We start from the raw sequence: 22257 nt of genomic DNA, 5'->3' as shown, positions 1-22257 counted from the left end.
TTTTTGCTTTTAAATAACAGTTCAATTTACAGAACTAGTTTACAATGAGAGGAAAAAAAACTATGCAGAACTAAATTATATTACAAGATTTAATGATGAAATTTCAGTTCAAAGTAGAGAAAATAAATACAGTTTATTTTTTCCACTCATATTTAAATAATTTAACTTAAAATTCTGAACATTTTGTAAATTTTCATTGTATAACAGTTTTGCAAGCAAAGTAATTTAAGTTAAAAAAGGAACTTTTCTGAAATTAGAAGACAGGAAATTGCTTCATGCAGTCATCCTTTAACAGTAAAAGCTTAACTAATCGGCATACTCGGAAATTGCCGAATATCTGAAAATTCCGTACAGTCGAGTGCAACTGGTAAAAGAGGAAGGGGGTAGATTGTAGCCGTTCTTTAGATTTTTCAACTAAATAATGCTTTTGACATTTCGATATGTGCATCACATAAAAAATAGCCCAATGGAACAGAAAAATAATCTGTTTAGCAAGTATAGTAAAACTCTTTTATCTCTGCGAAATATCACAATACGTGCGCCTTAATTCTTTCACATGTGATATTATGCAATCGGAATCAACAGCTGCCGGTATTCGGAGAATAAATAACTAAATAAAGGAAAATGCCTCTTTACTTCATCCAGTTTTCACCATCATGCGCCCATGTGGCATATTTATCATTCAGCAGGGCACGTCGAGATCCGCACGATATCCTCGTCATGCTCATATTGATTAATAAGGAGAGTTACCAATCTGGGGTGTTTTTCATTCTAATTTTGAACAGACTGCGTTAAATTTCCGGAATAGAATCATTCTTCGCTTAGGTTGGTAGATCGCAGAACTATTCAAACCAGGTAGGAAAGTGACCAAAAAAAAAAAAGTCCGTTGCTTGCTTTGCTGCAAACTGTAACTGTTTCAATATTCGAGATTTTGCAGAGACAGGGAAGAACCCCCAACTTCCATACTGTATAATGCAATGGCAAAATAAATAAAATATTTTGACTATTCGATTACTTTATTTATGCCATTTTGAATATTATTCCTTAAAAACTACTCTGTGTTAAAACACACCCATTTTTAAAGTTTATCTATACTTTAGCAGTTACTGCAAATATATTATTATATTATAAATATTCATACATATGCTCATAATATAAGCATACGGATCATAATAAACGTGAATATGAACTGACCACGCGGAACAAGAATGTAAATTATTAAAATCTTGAAAGAAATTTAAACATGTGTAGTATTGGGTGGGAGCAAAAGAATACAGAATGTACTGGAATTTTCTACCATTTTCGTAATTCTGTGACCAATAGAACAACATGCACCTGTCTACTCGCATGCACCAAAGGTTATGTTAATGCAGAGAAAGGGGCAAAAAGCTATTTCTGGGAGTACGATTCACCATCTGACATTCCATATAAGGAAGACAAGTTGTTTATTTAGTTTCGGCTTTGGAACGGGGGAAAAAATGTGTGTTCATTAAAAAAAAAAAAAGCACTAAAAGCAAAAAATACACACCTATAAGGGCTTTTATATTTTATTTTCAAATATGACTTATAAGCACTTGTAAGGACTGCTATGAACCCTGGTATCAATTTATGCTTTCATAACATTTGGAGCAAAATATGTATGTATGAAAGTAAAAACAATGGCATTGTTAAATATGTTGGAAAACAATTACATATGTCAGTTAATTATGCAATTTCCTGTAATTACAAATAAAACAAATAACTAAAGCATTTTCTGCATTTAAATTTATTTAACAATAGATGTAATAAAAAAACAAGCATATGGTCTTTTTACATTAATTTTTCATTAGATGAATAATTTACATTAGCTCTTCCATTCAATTAAATGTTAGCATATTACTAAAAAATTTCATTATTATTCCTTAGTTTCAATAATTCATTATATATGGAGATTTTATTATTTTGCTAAAAAAGGGGACTTAAAATTATAGGAAATTTTGAATAGCATTCAAAACAACATATTTTTATTATACATATTTCATGGGGAAAAAACTTATACCATTTAGCAAATTTTAAATGGCTAATTATGTACATTGATTTCAAATCTTTTAAGATATAAACTGTAATTTTCAAAAATTGTTGCCAAAAACTGTATGCAATTATAATTACATAATTTAAGTTTATATATTTATTAAGGTAGTTGATTAAGTATTTTTTCCAGTGATGAACATTAAAAATCAAATATCATAGACACTGAAATTGATTTAGCAACTTAAATAAAGCCCCACTTTTTATGTGCTAAAGCACATAAAAAGCTAAGCATGTTATGGAAAGATGAAAAGGACATTCATAATAATTTTAATGTCAAAAATTTTAAATATTAAAACTGTTTTCACTGCTTATTCATGATTTTATTACTTTTTCTGTCAAAACATAAAACATGATTTTAAAAAAAAACTTCCAATAAAACTGTTATGCGTGCTTCAGTTAATTTTAAACATGTACTTACCGACAGCTGCAACTGCAGGACATCTGTCATAAATGTATTTCATACATGTATCTTTAAATTGTGTAAGTGTCACAGACTAAAATAAGAAAATACAAATTTAGATAACATTTTTACAAAAAGAAGATACAGATTTATACTGAAACAAATTTAGAGGATAAAAATGTATAAAATACCTGTATAATATCATCTACTTCAGCAAATGGTACTCTTTTTCCATAGTGAAGAACTTGTCTGAAAATGAAAAACATATCTTGCTAAACACATTAATTATGAAAGACCAATAGAAAATACAAACTACTTTACATGATACAAAACGAATACTGAGTTACAGTTAATTAACATTATAAAATACTTCAAAAACATTAAATCTTTTTAAAGGATGAAATTATTAGGTAATCACAAAAGTTCAATAAGTAGTACCACAATAACAAAATCATTATCCTTGTTATTAAAAATTATTTGTATTAAAATCTGAAGTGGCACAATATACTGAATGAAACCTTTCCCATGATTTAATATAGTATCAGGTGTTAACATGTCAAGTCATAAGTAAGGTTTCATTCATTTATTCTCATATTAGACATTGATGACCACACATTTTCCCCATAACATCCACAGTTCTGTACTAGCAAACTTCTGACATCTCATTTCATAGATGCTTTTCACTTACATTTTGTAGTCATACTTGCGAACCTAGGACACTCAGAAATCGGGAGGTTTTTCTCAAAGACAAAAAGATTTTTTTAAATGATAAAAATATATATTTTACTAATAAATTAACTTTAAATAGTTAATAATTAATATCTGAAAGTTAAGTGACTAATTTTTAAATGGAAACAGTGCAAAAACACTTGTAAAAAATTTTTTTTTATGATTTGCATCTTTTAACAAGATACTTAAATCAGTTTTCATACAAATGCTGAACAGTGGCAGATTTTGCTTTCATTAAAAAAGAAACTTCATAATTTTGTTTGTAGCAATAGCCATGTAGGTCTGCTTTTGCTAATTAGTTTTTCTAATGTATCATTAACTAATGTTAGATCTAAATTTAGTCCTTGTTTTCCCAAAAATACTGAAAATCCTCTCACACTCTATATTAATTACTATGCTGAACTGTCAGAAAGGCCAACATTATTCTAAACAGTTTAAAATTCCATTAGCACCTTTCAGTTTTCCAATTAAACTCCACCGATTGCCAATCCTAGATAGTTTCATAACTTTATCTGAATTTTCTAATTGTAAACTGCAAAATTGCAACTGCAGTTTATCAGTTGCAATATCAAAATCATCTTTCATAACTAAATGAAGTAAAAACGTATCTTATATCTACTCGAAGACATTTTTTTAATAAAGCTACAGCATTATTCCACTTTTTTTTTTTTTTTTTTTTTAAATAGAACTCAAGTTGTCTTGTGTTTTTGTTTGACATGTTTGAGAACGTTGGCCCTTTACTGTGCAAGATCGAAAAATCGCAATGACAAATGGTATACATCACAAATGTATTACATTTCCTTGACGAAATAATAGAAGGAAAGTCATCTGTGTATGATTTTTGAAAAGTACTTGAGTATTTTACCTTTTTTGCAAATGTAGCTAAAACAAAAGATCGTAATTTCATAAACTATTTCTCGAAAGCACATGTGCTAACACCGCTCAGGGACAAGATGAATGAAATAACATCCTTGATCTTTCTTTATGCTCACTGGCTAATATATGCCAGATGACACACAATAGTGTTCGATGCTGACTAGAGAGCTGGTACACGACGTTTTCGAATACATGTGGTCTCACTCACAAAGCAGAAGCATAGTTTCTTTCTCGCTGAAAAAACGACTTCGGTTTTCTTTTAGATTTAATATAGAGGGGGAAAAAATTATGCCCCAAGTCACTTTTTTGATGCAAATAACAAGTATTTAAAAATCGTAGGAAATGTTACATAAAATCGAGATACATGTGGCGTTCCGACAGATACTTCAACTTCTATTCATGAGATGGCGCCACGTGTAAAATCCAGTTCTTAATCGGAGCAGCAAAGCAACATCTTTACTCACTCAGACTTCTCGTCACACAACTGTACGCGAAGGTAGCATGAACTGTGTTCCGAGCTCTGTGTTGATCTCTGCAATGTAATTTAAATTGTAATTTAGTATTTAATATATTCTTTTGTTATAGGAGATTGTCTATTCTTATTTTCTTTAATTATATCATGCATTAAGCACACACGACCACCAAAAGTGGTGACCTTTTGACTGAGCACGCTACTGACAATGGATTTTCAACGACCCTAAGCCACGTGCATCCAAGGCATTCTGAAGAACTGACTAAAAATAACAACGGATATGGACATTAAACGTATGCTACAACGTACCCCTTCAATTATTTCTAGAAGTATTGATATATATTGCTTGTGTTTTTTTTTTCAAAGTCGTGCATATCATCACAAGGAGCTTCAGCAAATCATCAATGTGATCTGTTCCGTTCCGCTGACTTCGCCAGTCGTGCAATAATTCTTCGATCATTCAACTTTTGTGACAAATGTGATACAATAGTGATTTTCGCTAAATGTGCTACATCAGTAATTTTTCTGCAACGTGCTACAGCAAAATTCTTCCTTCAGTGTTCGAAAGTAGTGAATTTTTTTCCCATGTGCTACAGGAGTGATTTCATTTTTCCTTCGAAAGTGCCTTTCATTGTGAAGTGGTGATATTGTGCGTGCGCAATACAAAATTAACGCATCATTTTTTTTCTCAAATAAGGGTTTCTTTTCAAATGCATTTCGGTAAAATATTATTTGTGTGTGTAATTGCTGACCCTGTCTTATTTGTGTGTGTATCGTTACGTAAATTTTTTCTGCATGGTTAAAATATTTATTGTTATCATGGTAAAATATCAATAGTGTATCTTCATGCTACAATATTTGTGCTGTTAAGTGTTTATTATTTAAAGTGAAAATTATCTATCAGTATGCCCGATGATATTCCACCAGAGCCACAAATCACACGCGTTGCGGTGAAGCCACCGCCTTTCTGGAAAAATAATCCTTCATTGTGGTTCGCTCAGATCGAAGCACAATTTTCTATCGCTCGCATTAGTGAGGATTCTACAAAATTCAACCATGTAGTTGCAGCAATTGAGTCTGATATTCTGAATTCAGCGCATGACTTAATTCTCAAACCACCTGATTGTGATAAATACTCCAAACTGAAACAGCGGCTCATTGAAATCTATTCAGAAAGTGAATCTTCAAAAATACGTACTTTACTACAAGGACTTGAACTTGGAGATCAGCGACCTTCATACTTGCTGTCACGAATGCGTGATCTGGCAGGAAGCCATTTTAGTGACGACTTGTTGAAGTCACTATAGCTTTCGCGTCTCCCTAATAACATACAAATAACTCTTGCTGCTTCCAATGAAGATCTAACCCGTTTAGCAGCAATGCTGACAAAATTAATGAACTTGTCTCTCCAGCTTATGTCAGTGCTGCTAATGCTGCACCTTCCAGTTCATCCCTCAAACAAAAAGTGGCTGAATTGACCAAAAAAGTATCTGAACTCTCTGCAAGTCTTCATGCTTCACGGAGATACAATCGATCAAATCAGGACCCACGTAATAAATTTCGTGCCCGAAGCAGGAGTCCATCTCGTCTTAATACTCGAACGCAGTACAAAGAACCCACAAGTGGCATATGTTTTTATCATATGCATTTTGGCTCTCAAGCTCGCAAGTGTGCCCCTCCATGCACTTTTGAACAAGCGGGAAACTAAATGGGCGGTCTTCTGCTGGCCAACAGAATGTCCGCCACATCGACAGAATAGTACTGGCTGATCGTTCAACTCAGTTATGTTTTCTAGTAGATACTGGAGCTGACATATCAGTGCTCCCGAGAACTAAAACAAATGCTCACCAACTTAATAAACTTGTACTGTATGCAGCCAATGGTACCCAAATTGCAACCTACGGCACCAAACTATTGACACTTGATTTAAACTTGCGCCGGACTTTCAACTGGCCTTTTATTATTGCGGATGTAACTCAAGCAATTATTGGTGTCGACTTCTTGACACATTTCCACCTTCTAGTGGATGTCAAGAATAATTGCTTAATTGATGCTACAACTCCGCTGACATCACAGAGCCAAGCTTCTCACGTATCAAACGTACCTACCAACATAAGTGTTTTATCGGGCAGCACACGGTTTCATCGGTTATTAGCAGAATTCCCTGACATTTTAAACCCATCCAAATCAGGGCAGCATACTCATCAGCCAGAAGTGTATCATCACATTGAAACACATGGCCCACCTGTATTTTCCAAGCCTCGTCGTCTTTCTCCAGAGATGCTAAAAGCTGCTCGCAAAGAATTTGAATTCATGCTAGCACAGGGAACCATTCGCCCATCTAAAAGTCCATGGGCCAGTCCACTTCACATGGTTAAAAAGTCTAATGGTGACTGGCGGCCTTGTGGAGATTATCGTCGACTTAATGCCGTCACAGTCCCTGACAGATATCCAGTCCCACATATCCAAGACTGTACCCATCTTTTTCATGGAACAAACATATTTTCTACCCTCGATCTTGCCAGAGCATATCATCAGATCCCAGTGCATGCTGAAGATGTGCCCAAGACCGCAGTGACTACACCATTTGGCCTCTTTGAGTACTTATATATGCCATTTGGCCTTCGCAATGCTGGCCAAACATTTCAGCGTTTCATACACCAAGTACTGTCTGGCCTCGATTTCTGCATCCCATATTTTGATGATATCCTGGTTGCATCTACAGATGCGGAAGAACATTTTCAACATCTGCGTCAGATTTTCACTCGCCTTAAAGATCATGGATTAAAACTAAATCCATCCAAATGTGTACTTGGTCAACCCTCAGTTTCCTTTCTTGGATGTCTTATCACCCAGAACGGAGTTAAACCTTTACCGGAAAGAGTCAAAGCAATTAACGACCTACCTCAGCCCAAAACCATCTCTGAACTGAAGCGTTTTCTAGCAATGTTAAATTTCTACCGACGCTTTCTGCCAAATGCTGCAAAAACACAAGCCTGCCTACATGAGTTTCTGAAGAATAGCAAAAAAAACGATCAACGAGCTGTCCCTTGGACTGAATCTGCATCTGCAGCATTCGTGCAATGCAAACACGATCTGGCAAATGCAGCCACACTTTCTTATCACTCACCTAGTGATCAGCTCTCTATAATGGTAGATGCATCTGACACGGCCATAGGAGCAGTGCTTCAAGCCCATACCACTAAAGGACTTTCCCCAATGGCATTCTTTTCCAGAAAACTCACTACTGCAGAAAGGAAATACAGCACATATGACAGAGAGCTACTTGCTGTGTACTGTGCTGTTAAATACTTCCGGCACAACTTGGAAGGACACGACTTCATCATTTTCACCGATCATCGACCATTAACCTTCGCTTTTAGGAAAAACTCTGACTCATGTTCTCCTCGTCAGCTTCGACATCTGGATTTCATCACCCAGTTTAGTACAGATATCAGATATGTCTCTGGTACTGATAATTGTGTCGCTGATGCCTTGTCTCGGGTAAACAATATCAACCTCACTACCCCAGATTTCTCTGAAATTGCAAAAGCTCAATTGCATGATGAGGAACTCAAGAACCTAATCTCAAATCCACAAACCTCCCTTCAGTTACAACCGCTGCACATTGATCCAACGCTTAAAATTTACTGTGACATAGAGAACAATAGAATACGTCCCTATATTCCTGTCAATTTTAGACGTGAAGTGTTTAATGCCTTGCACAATTTGGCACATCCTGGAATCCGTGCCACCAAAAAGCTGATCGCAGACAGATTTGTCTGGCCAGCAATGAATCAAGACATCACAGAATGGACTCGTTCATGTATTAGATGTCAACGGTGTAAAGTATCCTGTCACACTCACAGCCCCATTCAACAATTTAACCTTCCAGCAAGACGCTTTGATCATGTGCACTTAGACTTGGTTGGCCCATTGCCTCCTTCAAATGGTTACACTTACCTCCTCACTTGTATTGATCGGTACACAAGATGGCCTGAAGCCATTCCTATTGAAAATATATCCGCTGAAACTGTAGCTCGAGCATTCATCTCCCAGTGGCTTTCAAGATTTGGCATGCCTACCACCATCACTACTAACCAAGGCTGACAATTTCAATGTCACTTTTTCACATCCCTCACCTCTCTTCTTGGCATTCGCCATATTCGCACAACACCATACCATCCATCTGGAAATGGGATGGTGGAACGCTTTCACCGATCTCTCAAACAAGGTCTGAAGTGCCACAGTAGCACACACTGGACAGATGCCTTACCCCTAGTCTTGCTTGGTCTTCGCGCAGCATTCAAAGAAGACATTGGTAGCACTTGTGCTGAAATGTTATATGGTGCAACCCTCCGTCTGCCAGGTGAATTCTTTCACCCGGAATCTACTCCAGTTATCGACCCTCCAACATTCCTTCAACGTTTACGTGAGACCATGAGCAATATCTCGCCAACCCCAGCATCTTCGCATAACCAGCCAAGCTATTTTGTACATCCTGCGCTTGAGACATCTTCGCACGTATTCGTGCGCAACGATGCAATTAAGCCAACTTTAACACCTTCATATGATGGTCCATTCAAAGTTGTCAAACGAACACCGAAACATTTCACCATCATCTGCAATGGCAAACAATCAGTGATTGGAATCGATCGTCTCAAACCAGCATTTCTAATGCAAGATCCAACAACTTCCTCATCAACATCACTCCCGGAAGAAAGCTTACATCCCGTTAAAGAGCAACCTAAAACTACCAGATCTGGAAGAAAGGTTAAATTTAACCCAAAGTACTTATAACGTACCGATGGTACTTGGGGGGGAGTACTGTGGCGTTCCGACAGATACTTCAACTTCTATTCATGAGATGGCGCCACGTGTAAAATCCAGTTCTTAATCGGAGCAGCAAAGCGACGTCATTACTCATTCAGACTTCTCGCAAGACAACTGTACGCGACGGTAGCATGAACTGTGTTCCGAGCTCTGTGTTGATCTCTGCAATGTAATTTAAATTGTAATTTAGTATTTAATATATTCTTTTGTTATAGGAGATTGTCTATTCTTATTTTCTTTAATTATATCATGCATTAAGCACACACGACCACCAAATACATAAAAATCGTGAGAAATTTTAAGAATACGAAAAAATCGGTAGAAATACGTTGCAAATCGGGTTGGCAGGAGAACGGTCAGAAATTGGGAGTCTCATGCCTAAATCAAGAGAGTTAGCACCTCTGTGTAATACTATTTTGAAAAATGCCAATTATAAATTGCTCGTTGGTGCAGAAATTACTTTATTTTTCTCAAGCATATTGTTACTAGTAAAAACAAAATTACATTTCCATTTACTTTAGGTATTTTATAACTTTCAATACAGCCTTTTATCTCAAATCTAGAAACATTTACTTCTTTAAAAATTGCAAGAAATGGGTTCCACTAGTCAAGGACTCTTTAAAAATAGCGAGCATTATACATACATGTTTCAAAATTTTTCTTCGCTTAGTATTATAAGGCTGTTGGAATAGTTTCGATTTTTCCTTCATTTTAAAACTCCTTTCAAGATAATAATAAATATTAAGAATGTGGTCATCTATACTTATTGGTAAAGAAGCTGCCCCCTTTTTCTGCTGCTAAATTTAAAATAAAAAAATTTAGGATATTTAGATTTTGGATGATTTGTGTTTACTCCGAGTTTGCCAATTAACTACCACTTTTGTCTTGATTTAAATGTTTACTTTGTATAATAACTAATGAATACTAATCACTCTCAGAAACCAGATTATTTAAACAATATTACAAACCTGAATTCCTATGTGCCCATTGTGCAACCCTTTGTCAGTTGCTTAATTTGCATATTTCAAACCTTTGCACAAAACTCCAATTTTGCATTCAGTTGCAGATAATTAATATCAATAATTACATTGCTGGACATTGGAAAACTCTGTGAGCATAATTTTGTAGATTATACTTTAATTTTTACTAGCAGTGTACAAAACATGTAATAAGATATAACGAATGTAAAAATGTTTCTAAAAATAGTTAGAAAAATTAAGTAGAAGAATGAACATTGTATGTACGGTGAAGGAAAAGAAATATAAGCATGCAAGAATCAGCATTAAATATTTAAAAATATAAAAATGTTAAATCTTTGTTACTCAATAAAGAATCTGCACATGTGTTCCTTGCACTGTGAAAAAAATGATGGCACCTAGAGCCACCAGATTTTGAATACATACAGTCCTCCACATAAACACCTGCACCCCGAAGCTTGAATTTTGAATTTGTTCTTTTATTTATTTATTTACTTATTTCATATTTTGTGCAAATTTAATGAACTTTTTATTGAGAAACTCAGCCACTTAAAAATAAGGTGTTGCTTCTTGGTAATGGTATTTTGTTTGATAAAATGGTATTTTATTTGATATTTATGTTTCAAATTTAATCACAAAACTCAGTGACTTAAAAGAAATATGTTACTACTTGGCAAAGCATATTTCTCTTTTAAACTTTAAAACAAATTTAGCGACTTAAAAGAAATGTTTTGTGATTGCCTGAAATAAAATATTTTTATCTTCCATTTATTCTAAATGCAGTTCTTCATCTGTATTATGACTTATTACTAGTTGGACCCACTAAAATCATTACATATAATTTCTTTTTTATCATAACTCTTTTATGTAGTTGCCCCACAAGCAGTTGGTCATATTACAAATTTTAAAAAAAAATGAAAAAATTTTAATGAATTTAAGTAAACTTTATTTAAATTTCTTTAACTTAGAGAAAAAATTCAAAATAATGAGATGTAACACATAACAAAATATATATATCAATAAGAATAAGGTTGTTTAGGTATCAATAGAAAGGAGCTGTATACAACTACTATTGGTATAAACTTTATAATGCAAAATTCAGTTATATAAATTTTCACAATGCACATAAACTGAAAAATTTTTGAAATATACCTTCATCCATCAAGAGGTATAAAAAATAACATATTCTGCAAATAGTCATAACTATTACAATGCAGTTGAATAAAGTAAATAATAAATGTTTTAATGCTTAGTAATTGAATAAAGTGATGTGTTGAATAGAATTAGTAATAGTCACGACACATGTTTATTGCTGAAATGAATACTGAAGTAAATAAATAATAAAAAGATCTTAATTTTAGCTTAAACCTTTAACCGTATAAGGACTATTACAGGACATAAAATGCTGAGTTTATATACGTATTCAAACCTGTGTTAATAGATACTTTAGTGAACACTTTCCATTAACTAACAGTTCAAGAATCCTTAAACCTAGAATAGATGATCAAAGCAGTTCTGTTTAGTAGAGACTCATTTATAACAAATAAAATCCTTAGTTTCACAAGTATCCACTAATAGAAAGTTCAGCTGTATAAATAAATTACGGCAAAATATGTACTACAGCATTCACAAATGCATAGTTAATTATAACAAGCTTTTAATTCAAACTTGAGAAATCTTACCTAAACTTCAAATCATGAAAGCAGATGAAATTACAAACCTGATTATGTCAAAAATGCACTGTTTCTCATAAAAATCTAATCTGTATGCTATCTGCTGCGAGATAGTAAAACAATGCAGTGCGAATGCTCTTGATATTGCAATAAAATTGATTGATTTTACTTTATTTTTTTTTTTCAAATGTGCATTTAAATTACTAAGATATAGCTATGGTTGGTTATTACTATAATTAATCAGTTGCAAAGTTATTAATAGTGCCTTTGAAATCAAATATTTACATAACAGAATTGACTTTTAGATCAGACAAATTAAAGCACAGTCTCCAATAACTAGCAACTTTAGAAACTGTTGTATTCCATGATAAACTAGAATTCATATATTGCACAGAAAGTAAACCTCAATTTTGGATTAAGAAACTCACCTGCCAATATCAGCACAGGTCTGGGTTGAGCCATCTAATGATTCCAATAAATTACTTCTTAACATATTTTTTGCCACCTGAAGATCTGTTTCAGAAACACTAATACACAGCCTCATCCTATATTTATAAAAGTTCAATACATTCAAATTACCGATAATTCATTCAACCAATTATGCATATAAATACACTATGTACAGAACACAGCCTAAAATCTAAATGTTCAATAACTACAATGATCTATTATCTAGACATCCCATAAAAGAATTTTTTCCCCTTACTTTTACACAATGCAAGAATGGAGAATAGGATACTCAAGAAAAAGCAAGTGTGGCAACTGATTTTTATTCCCGATTTTATTTTTCCTAAGCTGAGATTTATTTTGCTGATAAACATTGTTATTCATGACAGTACTGAATCATCCTGCGTATGTTGTTTCATCCTCAAATGACTGCCAGCTAGTAAACCAAATTTTCATTTTTGGTCCTTGAGTGGTTACACAGGTGATTTTTCCATCTTATCTAGCCTTGTACAATTTATGTCAAATCCAAATATTGCTTGGAGTGGAATGCAGAGTATAAAGCTGCACACACTGGTTTCTTTTGTTAAACACAGAAAATGGAAGAAGGGAAGAAATTTCGATTCGCTTAAGCTTAGAATTTTGTTCTTTCTTAATTTTTTCATTTGATCTAGCTTATTACATTATTTAGTCAGCCATTATTACTATTATCTTATCAAAATATAAATCTTAACAAAAAAAGATAATGTTACCTTTTCCTGGGAATCCTACGTCAATCAATCAGCTAATGGATACCAGAATTCTAGATGCACCAAAATGCAAATATAAAATAGATTTTTTTAAAATCATCACAGCAGTAAGAGAAAAATACTTAATTTTCTTTCTTTTTCTAAAGCCGCAAAACAAGATGGGGAACAAGTACTTTGCATTCTATCTCTGGCCAGCCTTGCATGAAGTAACCTACTCCATTATTACAATGACAGATTAATTATTCCTTCATTCAGATGCAGTATCTTTTCCATTATCATTTCATTTATCAACTTTCACTAAACTCTATGGATTTTTTTTTTTTTTTAATTCAATGAGTCTTCTGAAAATAGTTTTTTCTCCATGTCAAAAACAGATACAATGTTCATAATTTCTATTTTTAAATAAAGTATAATAAATAATATAATATAATATAATATTTTAAAATAATGTCTGACAAACACCACAGAATAACTTCTAACTGTGTACATAAATCTTCATTAAGAAATTTATTAAATAATGCTACACCACCACCACAGCAAGTTCTTTTCCCATTTCTTAATGCAAATGTTTTGTGGTAGGCACAAAAAGTTGTTTATTGCAAGTTTACAAAAATGTTAAGTTATATTCTAATATTATTAAAATAAAACGAATTATTTTATCGCATACCATTCATTCTGCAAATTAAACATGAAATCATCAAGAATCATCCCATCCATAACAAAATAGATACCCCTGGAAAGAAAAACCAATCTAAAATAAATGGATGCAATTATTTAATCATTTTACTTTAAATTATAAATATTAAAATATTTTTAATGTAAATTTCATAATACATTGCAAAAGTAAACATTTATAATTAAAATATACAGATAAATATAAATTAAATTTGCTTCATTAATGATCTAGAATTCCATGCCTATATCAGCTTTATCAGAATCAACACTTCTGAAATAATATCACTACATCTGAAATTAACTGTATAGCAATTCAGTAAGAGTAAACATTTTTATGCTCAAGTGCAAACAAAATAAGTATAGTTACTCAGAAAGAGAAAAAAAAAAAAAATCATATTCCCATTATACTATCCTTTCTTTTTATACATTAGAACATAACTTTTTTATCCACAAAGTACATCCTCAAAGATGTATAAGCAGTACACTACCAAGATGACATCCGCCATAGATCAAACCACGTGTAAAGTTGCCTATCCAGCACACTGTACAGTTTTTACCAATTACATGAATATTTAAAAAGTACTAATTCAGAAGTCAAACAACAAAAATCAGCGTTATATCTACAAAATTTTCACAGGACTAGTTTCGATGGTTTTACCCAACCACCATCTTCAGCTTCAAAACCGCAAATGAACAAGATAGGAAATAATGATTAGATAAGATAAGAAAGCCTGGACAAGAATAAGCAAGTGGCGCCATCTGTTGGTGAAACCAGAACTAAAACATAATTTCTTTAAAAGCCGAAGACAAATTTGGATTGGAATTAGGATCGTTAACTAGAACAGAAAGATTTTTTTGAATGTGAAATGCCTCTAGAAAATCCAGTTCTCCAACGGAAGATGTTTTTTGTATAATTTTGGCAGCAGAAAAACCGAAAGTGTGGTTTTCGGACCAACAATGTTGAGCAACAGAAGACTTCTGTGTTTCCTTTTTTCTAACATATGCCTCATGTTCCTTGACGCGAAATTTTAAGGCTCTCTTAGTTTCGCCAATGTAAATTAAACCACACTGGCAAGGAATCCTATAAATACCCCAGGAATTCATATCCGGAATGGGGTCCTTGAGTATGGAACTCGGAATTTTATTGATGGGAGAATAAACAACCCGAAAGTTAAATTTCTGCAAAATATGTGCAACTTTATAGCTAATTGATGGAAAGAAGGGAATGACAACAGAATTTTTATAATCTCCTAAAACAAGAGTGTGCCTTTTAGTGTGTTGAGATGAGAATTTTTTAACTGCTAAAAACTTTTTAACTGCTGTGTCTTAATTATTTAAAAAGTAATCTTCATTAAGAAACATATTATAATGCATAGAAAAACTACTTATTCCACAAATATTATTATTCAGCTATTCAAAGGAAACTAAACGGACAAAAATAGTATAAGTTTGATAAATGAAAATAAAAACTTACCACAATCCACCATCTCGATAAGTTGTATGAAAAGATTCAAAACTATGGCATCTCTTTTCTTTATATATGTTCTGAACAAGTCTATTTAGAGTATGCTAGGAAAATAGAAGTTTAAGGATAATTTTATAAATAAATAATATGCATAATTAAAGCAAGTATTAAAACATCATATGTAACAATGTACTACACAAATCTAAGCAGTTAAATTAATAACATAATTACTCTCAATATATTCAATTAAATAAGACTTTATGCTTAAGTATTAAATATTTTAATAAATGCTTACTTCACTTGATGCAAAAGTTTTGTCCCATTTTCCAACAATCTGAAATGTATAATAAATATTAACTTACATATAATAAATATGAAGAAGGCAAATACAGAAAGTTTTTTATTTTTAATTCTCAAAAATCTATTTGTCACTATCAGAAGCGATATTTTCTAGAATTAAAATCATACTATAAATTTCATCATCCATTAGCTAATTGCTAATAAGACTCTGTCACCAGAGAGGAAACTGCTGTTACATCATTATTTCTTCACAAAAACTCCATTAATTACAAAATTTAGCCTTCTACAGCATTCAAAATCTGTACCAAAAAAAAGGTTGTTTTACCTAATTTTGAAATCTAACTTTCTAAAACCCAAATAGTGACAATACCCTTTTCTCATGCAATGGTCAATGTAAAAGATAAGTACCAAATCCTGCTGCAATTCCAGAATTAGAAAGCCTTTTTGATATAATCAAAAATTCAAACTTTTGAATAAGCAATTAATTTAATAATAAACAATTAATTTAATTTGAATAATAATAATAATTTAATTTGAAAATAATAATAGACTGTAAAAAATAATAAGCTGGATCAAATTAATTAATTTCCTATGTTAAGTGAGCTTCCATTTCTTTCGCATGTAATTATTACTTTTTGAATAAAATATATTAGAAGAGAATTCTTCCAACTGCTATGACCCCAAGAAAAACCAGTATTAGCAACATCCCACTCCAAATAATTCTTCACTTATTGTTTAAGTCAAATAGAAAAATAATGTATCCCTCCACATCCACTCAAGAACCAAATATATGGTCACAGCTAATGTCAATCAATGTATTATGATTGGTCACAGTATGATTCCTTAGCCAGAAGGCGTTGAAAGCGACATACAGGAATTTCAGTTAATTAGGAGAAAAAAAAAAACACTTTTATGACACACTTGCTTTTTCTAGAGTACTGTATTCTCCATTCCTAAATTTGTAAAAAAAAAAAAAAAAAAAAAAAAAAAAAATTGCTGTTGGTCCACGTGTCCGGATTACAGACATCCCAATTTTATACTGCATATACTATGTTAATATTAAGAGAAAGAATTTTCACATTCAGTCAATTATCTCCAGAATAGCTGGGCAGTTTTGCAGCATAAAACATTTAATGAAATTTTGTATACTCACAGATTGATATGATATAAAACTATAATCCATATAACATCCATAATACACTCACATGATCATCTGTACAACTAATCAGTGCAGGAAGGTCTAAAACAGACGTAAACACAATCAAACCAAAAAGGAAGCTAATAAGGGGTTATATAGTTAGTTATACAAGCTCTTACAACATGACTTCATGCTGGAAATGAGGCACATTATAAGTCCTTGTAGTAGTTGGTCCAACTCCTGCTGCAACACTGTTTACAAATTCCAGAGGGCTTAAGGAGGGAGAAGATATGATGAAACTGCTCTCCCAAAACCTTCCGAAATATGTATTATAAGGTTAAGTTTGGTGAGCTGTCTGGCTAAAATCTTCATTCTCCAGAAAATCAATCACTATATTAGTCCTACATAGATGAGTGCTGTCTTCCCTAAAAATGAACCAAGGGCCAATTGCACCTCTCAAAAGGTCTTTCCAACACTTCACAGCAGCCATGAAGCCTTTGTCAAAGACATAAAGGTCTTTATTCTGTCTAACATGATGCCTGCTTAAACCTATGCAGCCACATGGAAGACTTTCTTGGATGTTAGAGGATGGGTACTGGGTCTCTCCAGATAATGATGCATCAAGAATCAGTTGTTAGACTAAATTGGGACTCATCTTGAAAAAGAATAGTTTTCTATCAATGCTTGGTCATAAGTGGACAGTCTCTTCTTCATGCTGAATAGGTTTATTGTGCATAGGCCTTCTTGTAAACAAAGTTTTCTAATTAGCTTTCTGAAAACTTGAAATTAACTTTCTGTGGCCACATGGAAATCTCGAGAGCTAAAAAACTTGTCATACTCCCATTAAACCTCATTGAAATAGACAAATATCAATCTTCATTAGCCATTGTGGCTTTTGGACAACCCAACCCAGGCTTTCTCTCAATAAATATCTATTATCATTAAAACGTTCCCTCAAGTTGCACACAATGCTGGGCATACTGAAGTGTCTCACAATCTGCACATGAGATTGTCCTGCCTCCAATTTCCTGACAATTCTCAACTGCATTCCATCATCCAAACACTGGTGATTAATTTTTACTGCACGCTTTTGAATTAAACCAAATGTTGGGGGCGAGGGGAAGAAAGAAAAAACACTATAAAAATTGCTGAGGGTGAACAAAGTACAGAAAATACCGTGAGCAATTTCAATGATCCTTTCTCTAAATACTTCCATGCACATATATTTTTGCATAGTCAACTCTAAACAGCTAGTACTTTTTTTTTATTTAGATGCATAATTTGAACCTTTCATTCAGAACTTGTCAAGAAAATAGACAAAATATACAAATTTTCTTAACTTTGAATATGAGTGTACTTACTATGAAATCGCTAGTTATAAATGATCATAAAGATCATTTCAACTAAATGTCTTAATATAATACTGTATCTATATAAAATTTAGTTTTTCAACCAATTCCAGCAAAACTACCCAACGATAACTAGTGGAGATTATCATTAATTACAACTCGATTTTTCGTTTAAATGGAATTTTTTTAATTTGATTTCATGCAGATACATTGTTTAGGATTCAAGAAGAAAATAGTCAGAAGCAACAAAATTTGCATCATACATGCAATGCAATTATTGCTAATATGTTCATTGCAAAGAAATGTAAAATTTCTTTTAATCATCATCTTCCTGTGTAAAATGAATATCATTATAAAAGGGCCCCCTTTTGATAGCATCTGAGGTATTTATAAACATACAATAATGAAATTAGCTTGCACATACGAAAGAATACAAAATTTGTGTGAATATGCTGAGAGATACACTGTGTTAGAAGAGTCATAAAAAGGGCTATACAGCAACAAAATGACTTCTTTCAAATTTTGACATTTTATGCATTGAAGCCTAAAACCTTAAAAGGTGTATTCAATAAAATCTTTTTAAAAAATTAAAAAATAACAAACTGAGCCAATGCCTTTGTCAGTCTGATTAAAAAAAAAAAAGTGTAAAATGCACATAATAGTCATTCTGTGACTATATCACTACTTACTGTTTTAGCAAGCATTAATGGATAAATATCTTGTGAACCATGGCCGCATGTATCTACAGCAACTGCTACATGTGCAAATGGCATCCAATCATCTCTATCACGAATCTAGAAAGGAAATATTTAATTTTATATGTAAATAAATGAAATTTAATAATTTTAACTCTGATTTAAATACAAAATATTAGCGCCATACAATAGATTTCATATTTTAGCATGTAAACAATTAATTTAGCACAGAATAGGAAAATATTCCTAAAATGGAAGGGGGAGATATAGGTTATTCATTTGGATGTATAACACTGTCCTTTAACAGCAGTTTTTTGCATTTGAAATAAATATTTTAAAATAAATAAAAAACTGCCCCTCAAGGGAAAAAAACTATACTGTTAAATTTTTATTTCTATTATCTACTAAATGAACTCGAACAGCTGCAAAAAATTTAATTAATGCACCTGGAGTCAAAAGTCGCAGATAGTAAATTACGAAATTTTAACTATCCTTGAAGATATCATGGGTAACTGTGAGTATAATGTATAACAAAAATGCAGAGGTGCTTTAAGAAAGGATTGTTATCTGCCAAGAAAACATGTTTCAAATAACATGAAATTCAAAATATTTGTTTTGCACTTTTATTTACAGTAAATCATAGCAGCAATGATCAAATTCAATGAAATGTTAATTGCTGTTAAAAAGAGTTTTTCTATAAAGCAAAGGTAATTGTAGCTTTGCAGGTTTCCTGAAGTACCTCTTCTATAATAAAAATATCTTTTTAAAGCTACAGAAATAGGGGTGAATGCAGAAGTCGAAAGCACTTAAAAACGACTGCAAATAAATAAACAGAATTTTTCAAAATTATCTATTCATCTACTACTATTCAGTAAATTTTGATCTAAAATATTTAATTTAGTCTATAAGATTAGCTCTTATATGCAAGACTAGAGAAGAATATTAAAAATTTCAGATTTTAACCCCTTAACTGCCGCGGGCGTATATATACGCCTTGCTCAGCCGATGCGTTAATTGCCCCAGGCGTATATATACGTCCTTCCAAACTGCTATCATTTGCTTTGCGCTGCTACACCTAAAATTATTCGCAAAGTTAACGCATCGGCTGCGTATCTGGGCGCATCTGGGGGGCAGTTAACGCATCGGCTGAGCAAGGCGTATATATACGCCAGCGGCAGTTAAGGGGTTAAACTTCAAATAAAGGTATTCATTAAATCTCATGACATTCCCTTTAGGAAACAAATATTTATTGTTTCCACATTTTCTTGAGATCACGTAAATGATGAAGTCAATGAAAAAATTACTCGACGAGGTAAAGCAACAAGAATCATTATAATTATTATGCTGATTCTTGTTGTTTTAACTCCTCCAATTATTATTATTTGACGCATTATTTTAACTTGAAGAAAAAGTTATTTAAGCAAAAATTCATTCTAACAGCCAAGCAAATCTATTTAATTTAAACTAACAATGCAGAAACATGATAAAGATAGTCAATGATAGCAAAGACAGCAAATCTAAAGCAATTAACCATTATGTTCTTGAACTGATCAGAATGTACTTACTGACTTCCTGAAATAGATGTCTGAAGGAAAAGTTTTATGAAACAAATATTTTTTCCGTATCTGAAGAGTAACTGAAATATTATGTACTTTTGCATTAATAATGTTTGACGAATGAAAGCATACTGCTTATGGTATTTTTCATTATTAATGGAAAGGATTACATTTAGTTAGCATTACTTTTTTATTAGAAAATATTACATTTAGGCCATATAAATTGTTAGAAGAAAAATGTAGCCCTTCTAGACATAAGACACTACTGAAGACTGTTAAAAACAGCTAAATAAAGAAAATTTAATAACACAGACTTCCTTAAAGTGTGAGTACATTATACGACTGTAATGGTGACAAATTAATGGTCACACCTAGCTCGTTTGGACAACAAAGAAAAAATTTCCTTGGTAAATAACAAAATCCTTGGAAAATTCAAAATTAATTTCAGTTAAAACTCGAATATTAAAAAAATGATAACCTGAAGGGCAGTAGGCTAATAAAACTAATTATCAGATTCAAATCTATGTTTACAGATAAATATACAATAATTAGATCTAATACATGTGTGACTAAATAGTCATCAAGTTAGTTTAATTACATACTGACAATATCTCATGCTGGTGACCATTCCATATGCACCAATGAGCCTATTTTTCATTTTGTGGCATTCTTAAATTTCACACTGCACTATATTTCACACAAGTATCAAAAGCATAAATAATTCCCTTTTCACTTGCCGCAGAATTCATTCATTTTTTATAACACATAAATGATGTATTGTTTTCAATTAATGTGTAAAATCATTACTAGGAAAAATAAATCACATAGACATGATCATGGCTAAGAAATCGACAAATGAAGAATGAAAAGAACCTAGAAGCATCATTAATCACCCACCCACTTTGGCCCAAGGACCAAGGTGTTTTGATTACAAAGTACTTTTGTATATAAATTACAATTATCACCACATTGTCATTACGAAAAATGAAATAAATAAGAGAATGCAGTCACTAAAGAGAAAGGATAAGTTGAAGAAAGGAGCTAGTTAAGAGGTTCCCTGAGAACAAGAGTGGTGAGTCTGTGGTTTACCTTATCAATGGGGTGATTTATATCCCTGTGGTGAGGCATGCAACGAGAAGTTGAGAAATTAGGAGAGGGAACAACAGGCATGCATCAAATGCAAGGTTGCCACGGAAATGAGCAGCGGGTGCTGCAGTTGTGAACACCAAACTATGCCAATCTTCGGGAAAGGTAATGTGATGCATAATCATCAATGCGAATTTGCTGAGAGCCTTAATCAGTGGTCTTAATGGAAAGGAAATGGATAACTGATCTAAGTGCAAGTGAAAAGAGAAACGAAGCACAGTGCGGGGAGGTGTCACATGTTATCCTGCAGATAAAGTGTTAAGTGGGAGAATAGAAATATTAAGTGAATTTAGAATTACTGAGTTGGAAAAGATAAATTTAGGATAAAAAATTAAGTTCTCTTTAATGTAGCTTGCAAGACGAGAATTTGCAAATTTAACTTAAAGTATTAATAAGGTAAGATATTGTGTCTTTAAGATTTAAAATTAAAAATTAAAAATTAGAGATTTAAAATTTAAGATTAAAAAATTAGAAATTAGGTTGTCTGTCATGGCAGGATAGATGTAGTTAGGTTGAAATTTAGATAATTAAAACTTAACAAATTACATGAAATCTGTTTCAGGAGAAGTTTAGGCAAAGAATAGGGTTGAATTCTGTGTGTAGCACTGGAGGAAAAACTGAGAATTGGGCTAGATTAGGTCTAGCAGGAAGAAAGAAAATTTAGATAGTTGCTCCTTTTTGGCTTTCTAGGGAAGATGCTGAAAGATCTG

The 22257-nt window shown here is 32.6% G+C and overlaps 1 protein-coding gene across 1 annotated transcript in view; it reads right to left on the bottom strand.

Annotated features, from left to right (window-relative positions):
* The window catches only part of LOC118200472 (mitochondrial-processing peptidase subunit beta-like), a 71840-nt gene that overhangs the window by 2662 nt on the left and 46921 nt on the right, over nt 1-22257 (bottom strand). The window contains exons 7-13 of the mRNA XM_085817422.1: nt 18840-18944; nt 15659-15697; nt 15373-15467; nt 13891-13956; nt 12459-12575; nt 2662-2719; nt 2489-2564 (exon numbers count right to left, since the gene is read on the bottom strand). Coding sequence (XP_085673548.1) covers nt 2489-2564; nt 2662-2719; nt 12459-12575; nt 13891-13956; nt 15373-15467; nt 15659-15697; nt 18840-18944 — 556 coding nt within the window. The remainder of the gene's footprint in view (nt 1-2488; nt 2565-2661; nt 2720-12458; nt 12576-13890; nt 13957-15372; nt 15468-15658; nt 15698-18839; nt 18945-22257) is intronic.

The sequence above is a fragment of the Stegodyphus dumicola genome, chromosome 5 (genome assembly GCF_044657685.1).
Source record: "Stegodyphus dumicola isolate Sdum_Otavi_A_Nest chromosome 5, ASM4465768v1".
Taxonomy (NCBI): Eukaryota; Metazoa; Arthropoda; class Arachnida; order Araneae; family Eresidae; genus Stegodyphus; species Stegodyphus dumicola.
The sequence above is the reverse complement of the archived record's forward strand: the minus strand, read 5'-3'. Positions and strand labels throughout refer to the sequence as shown.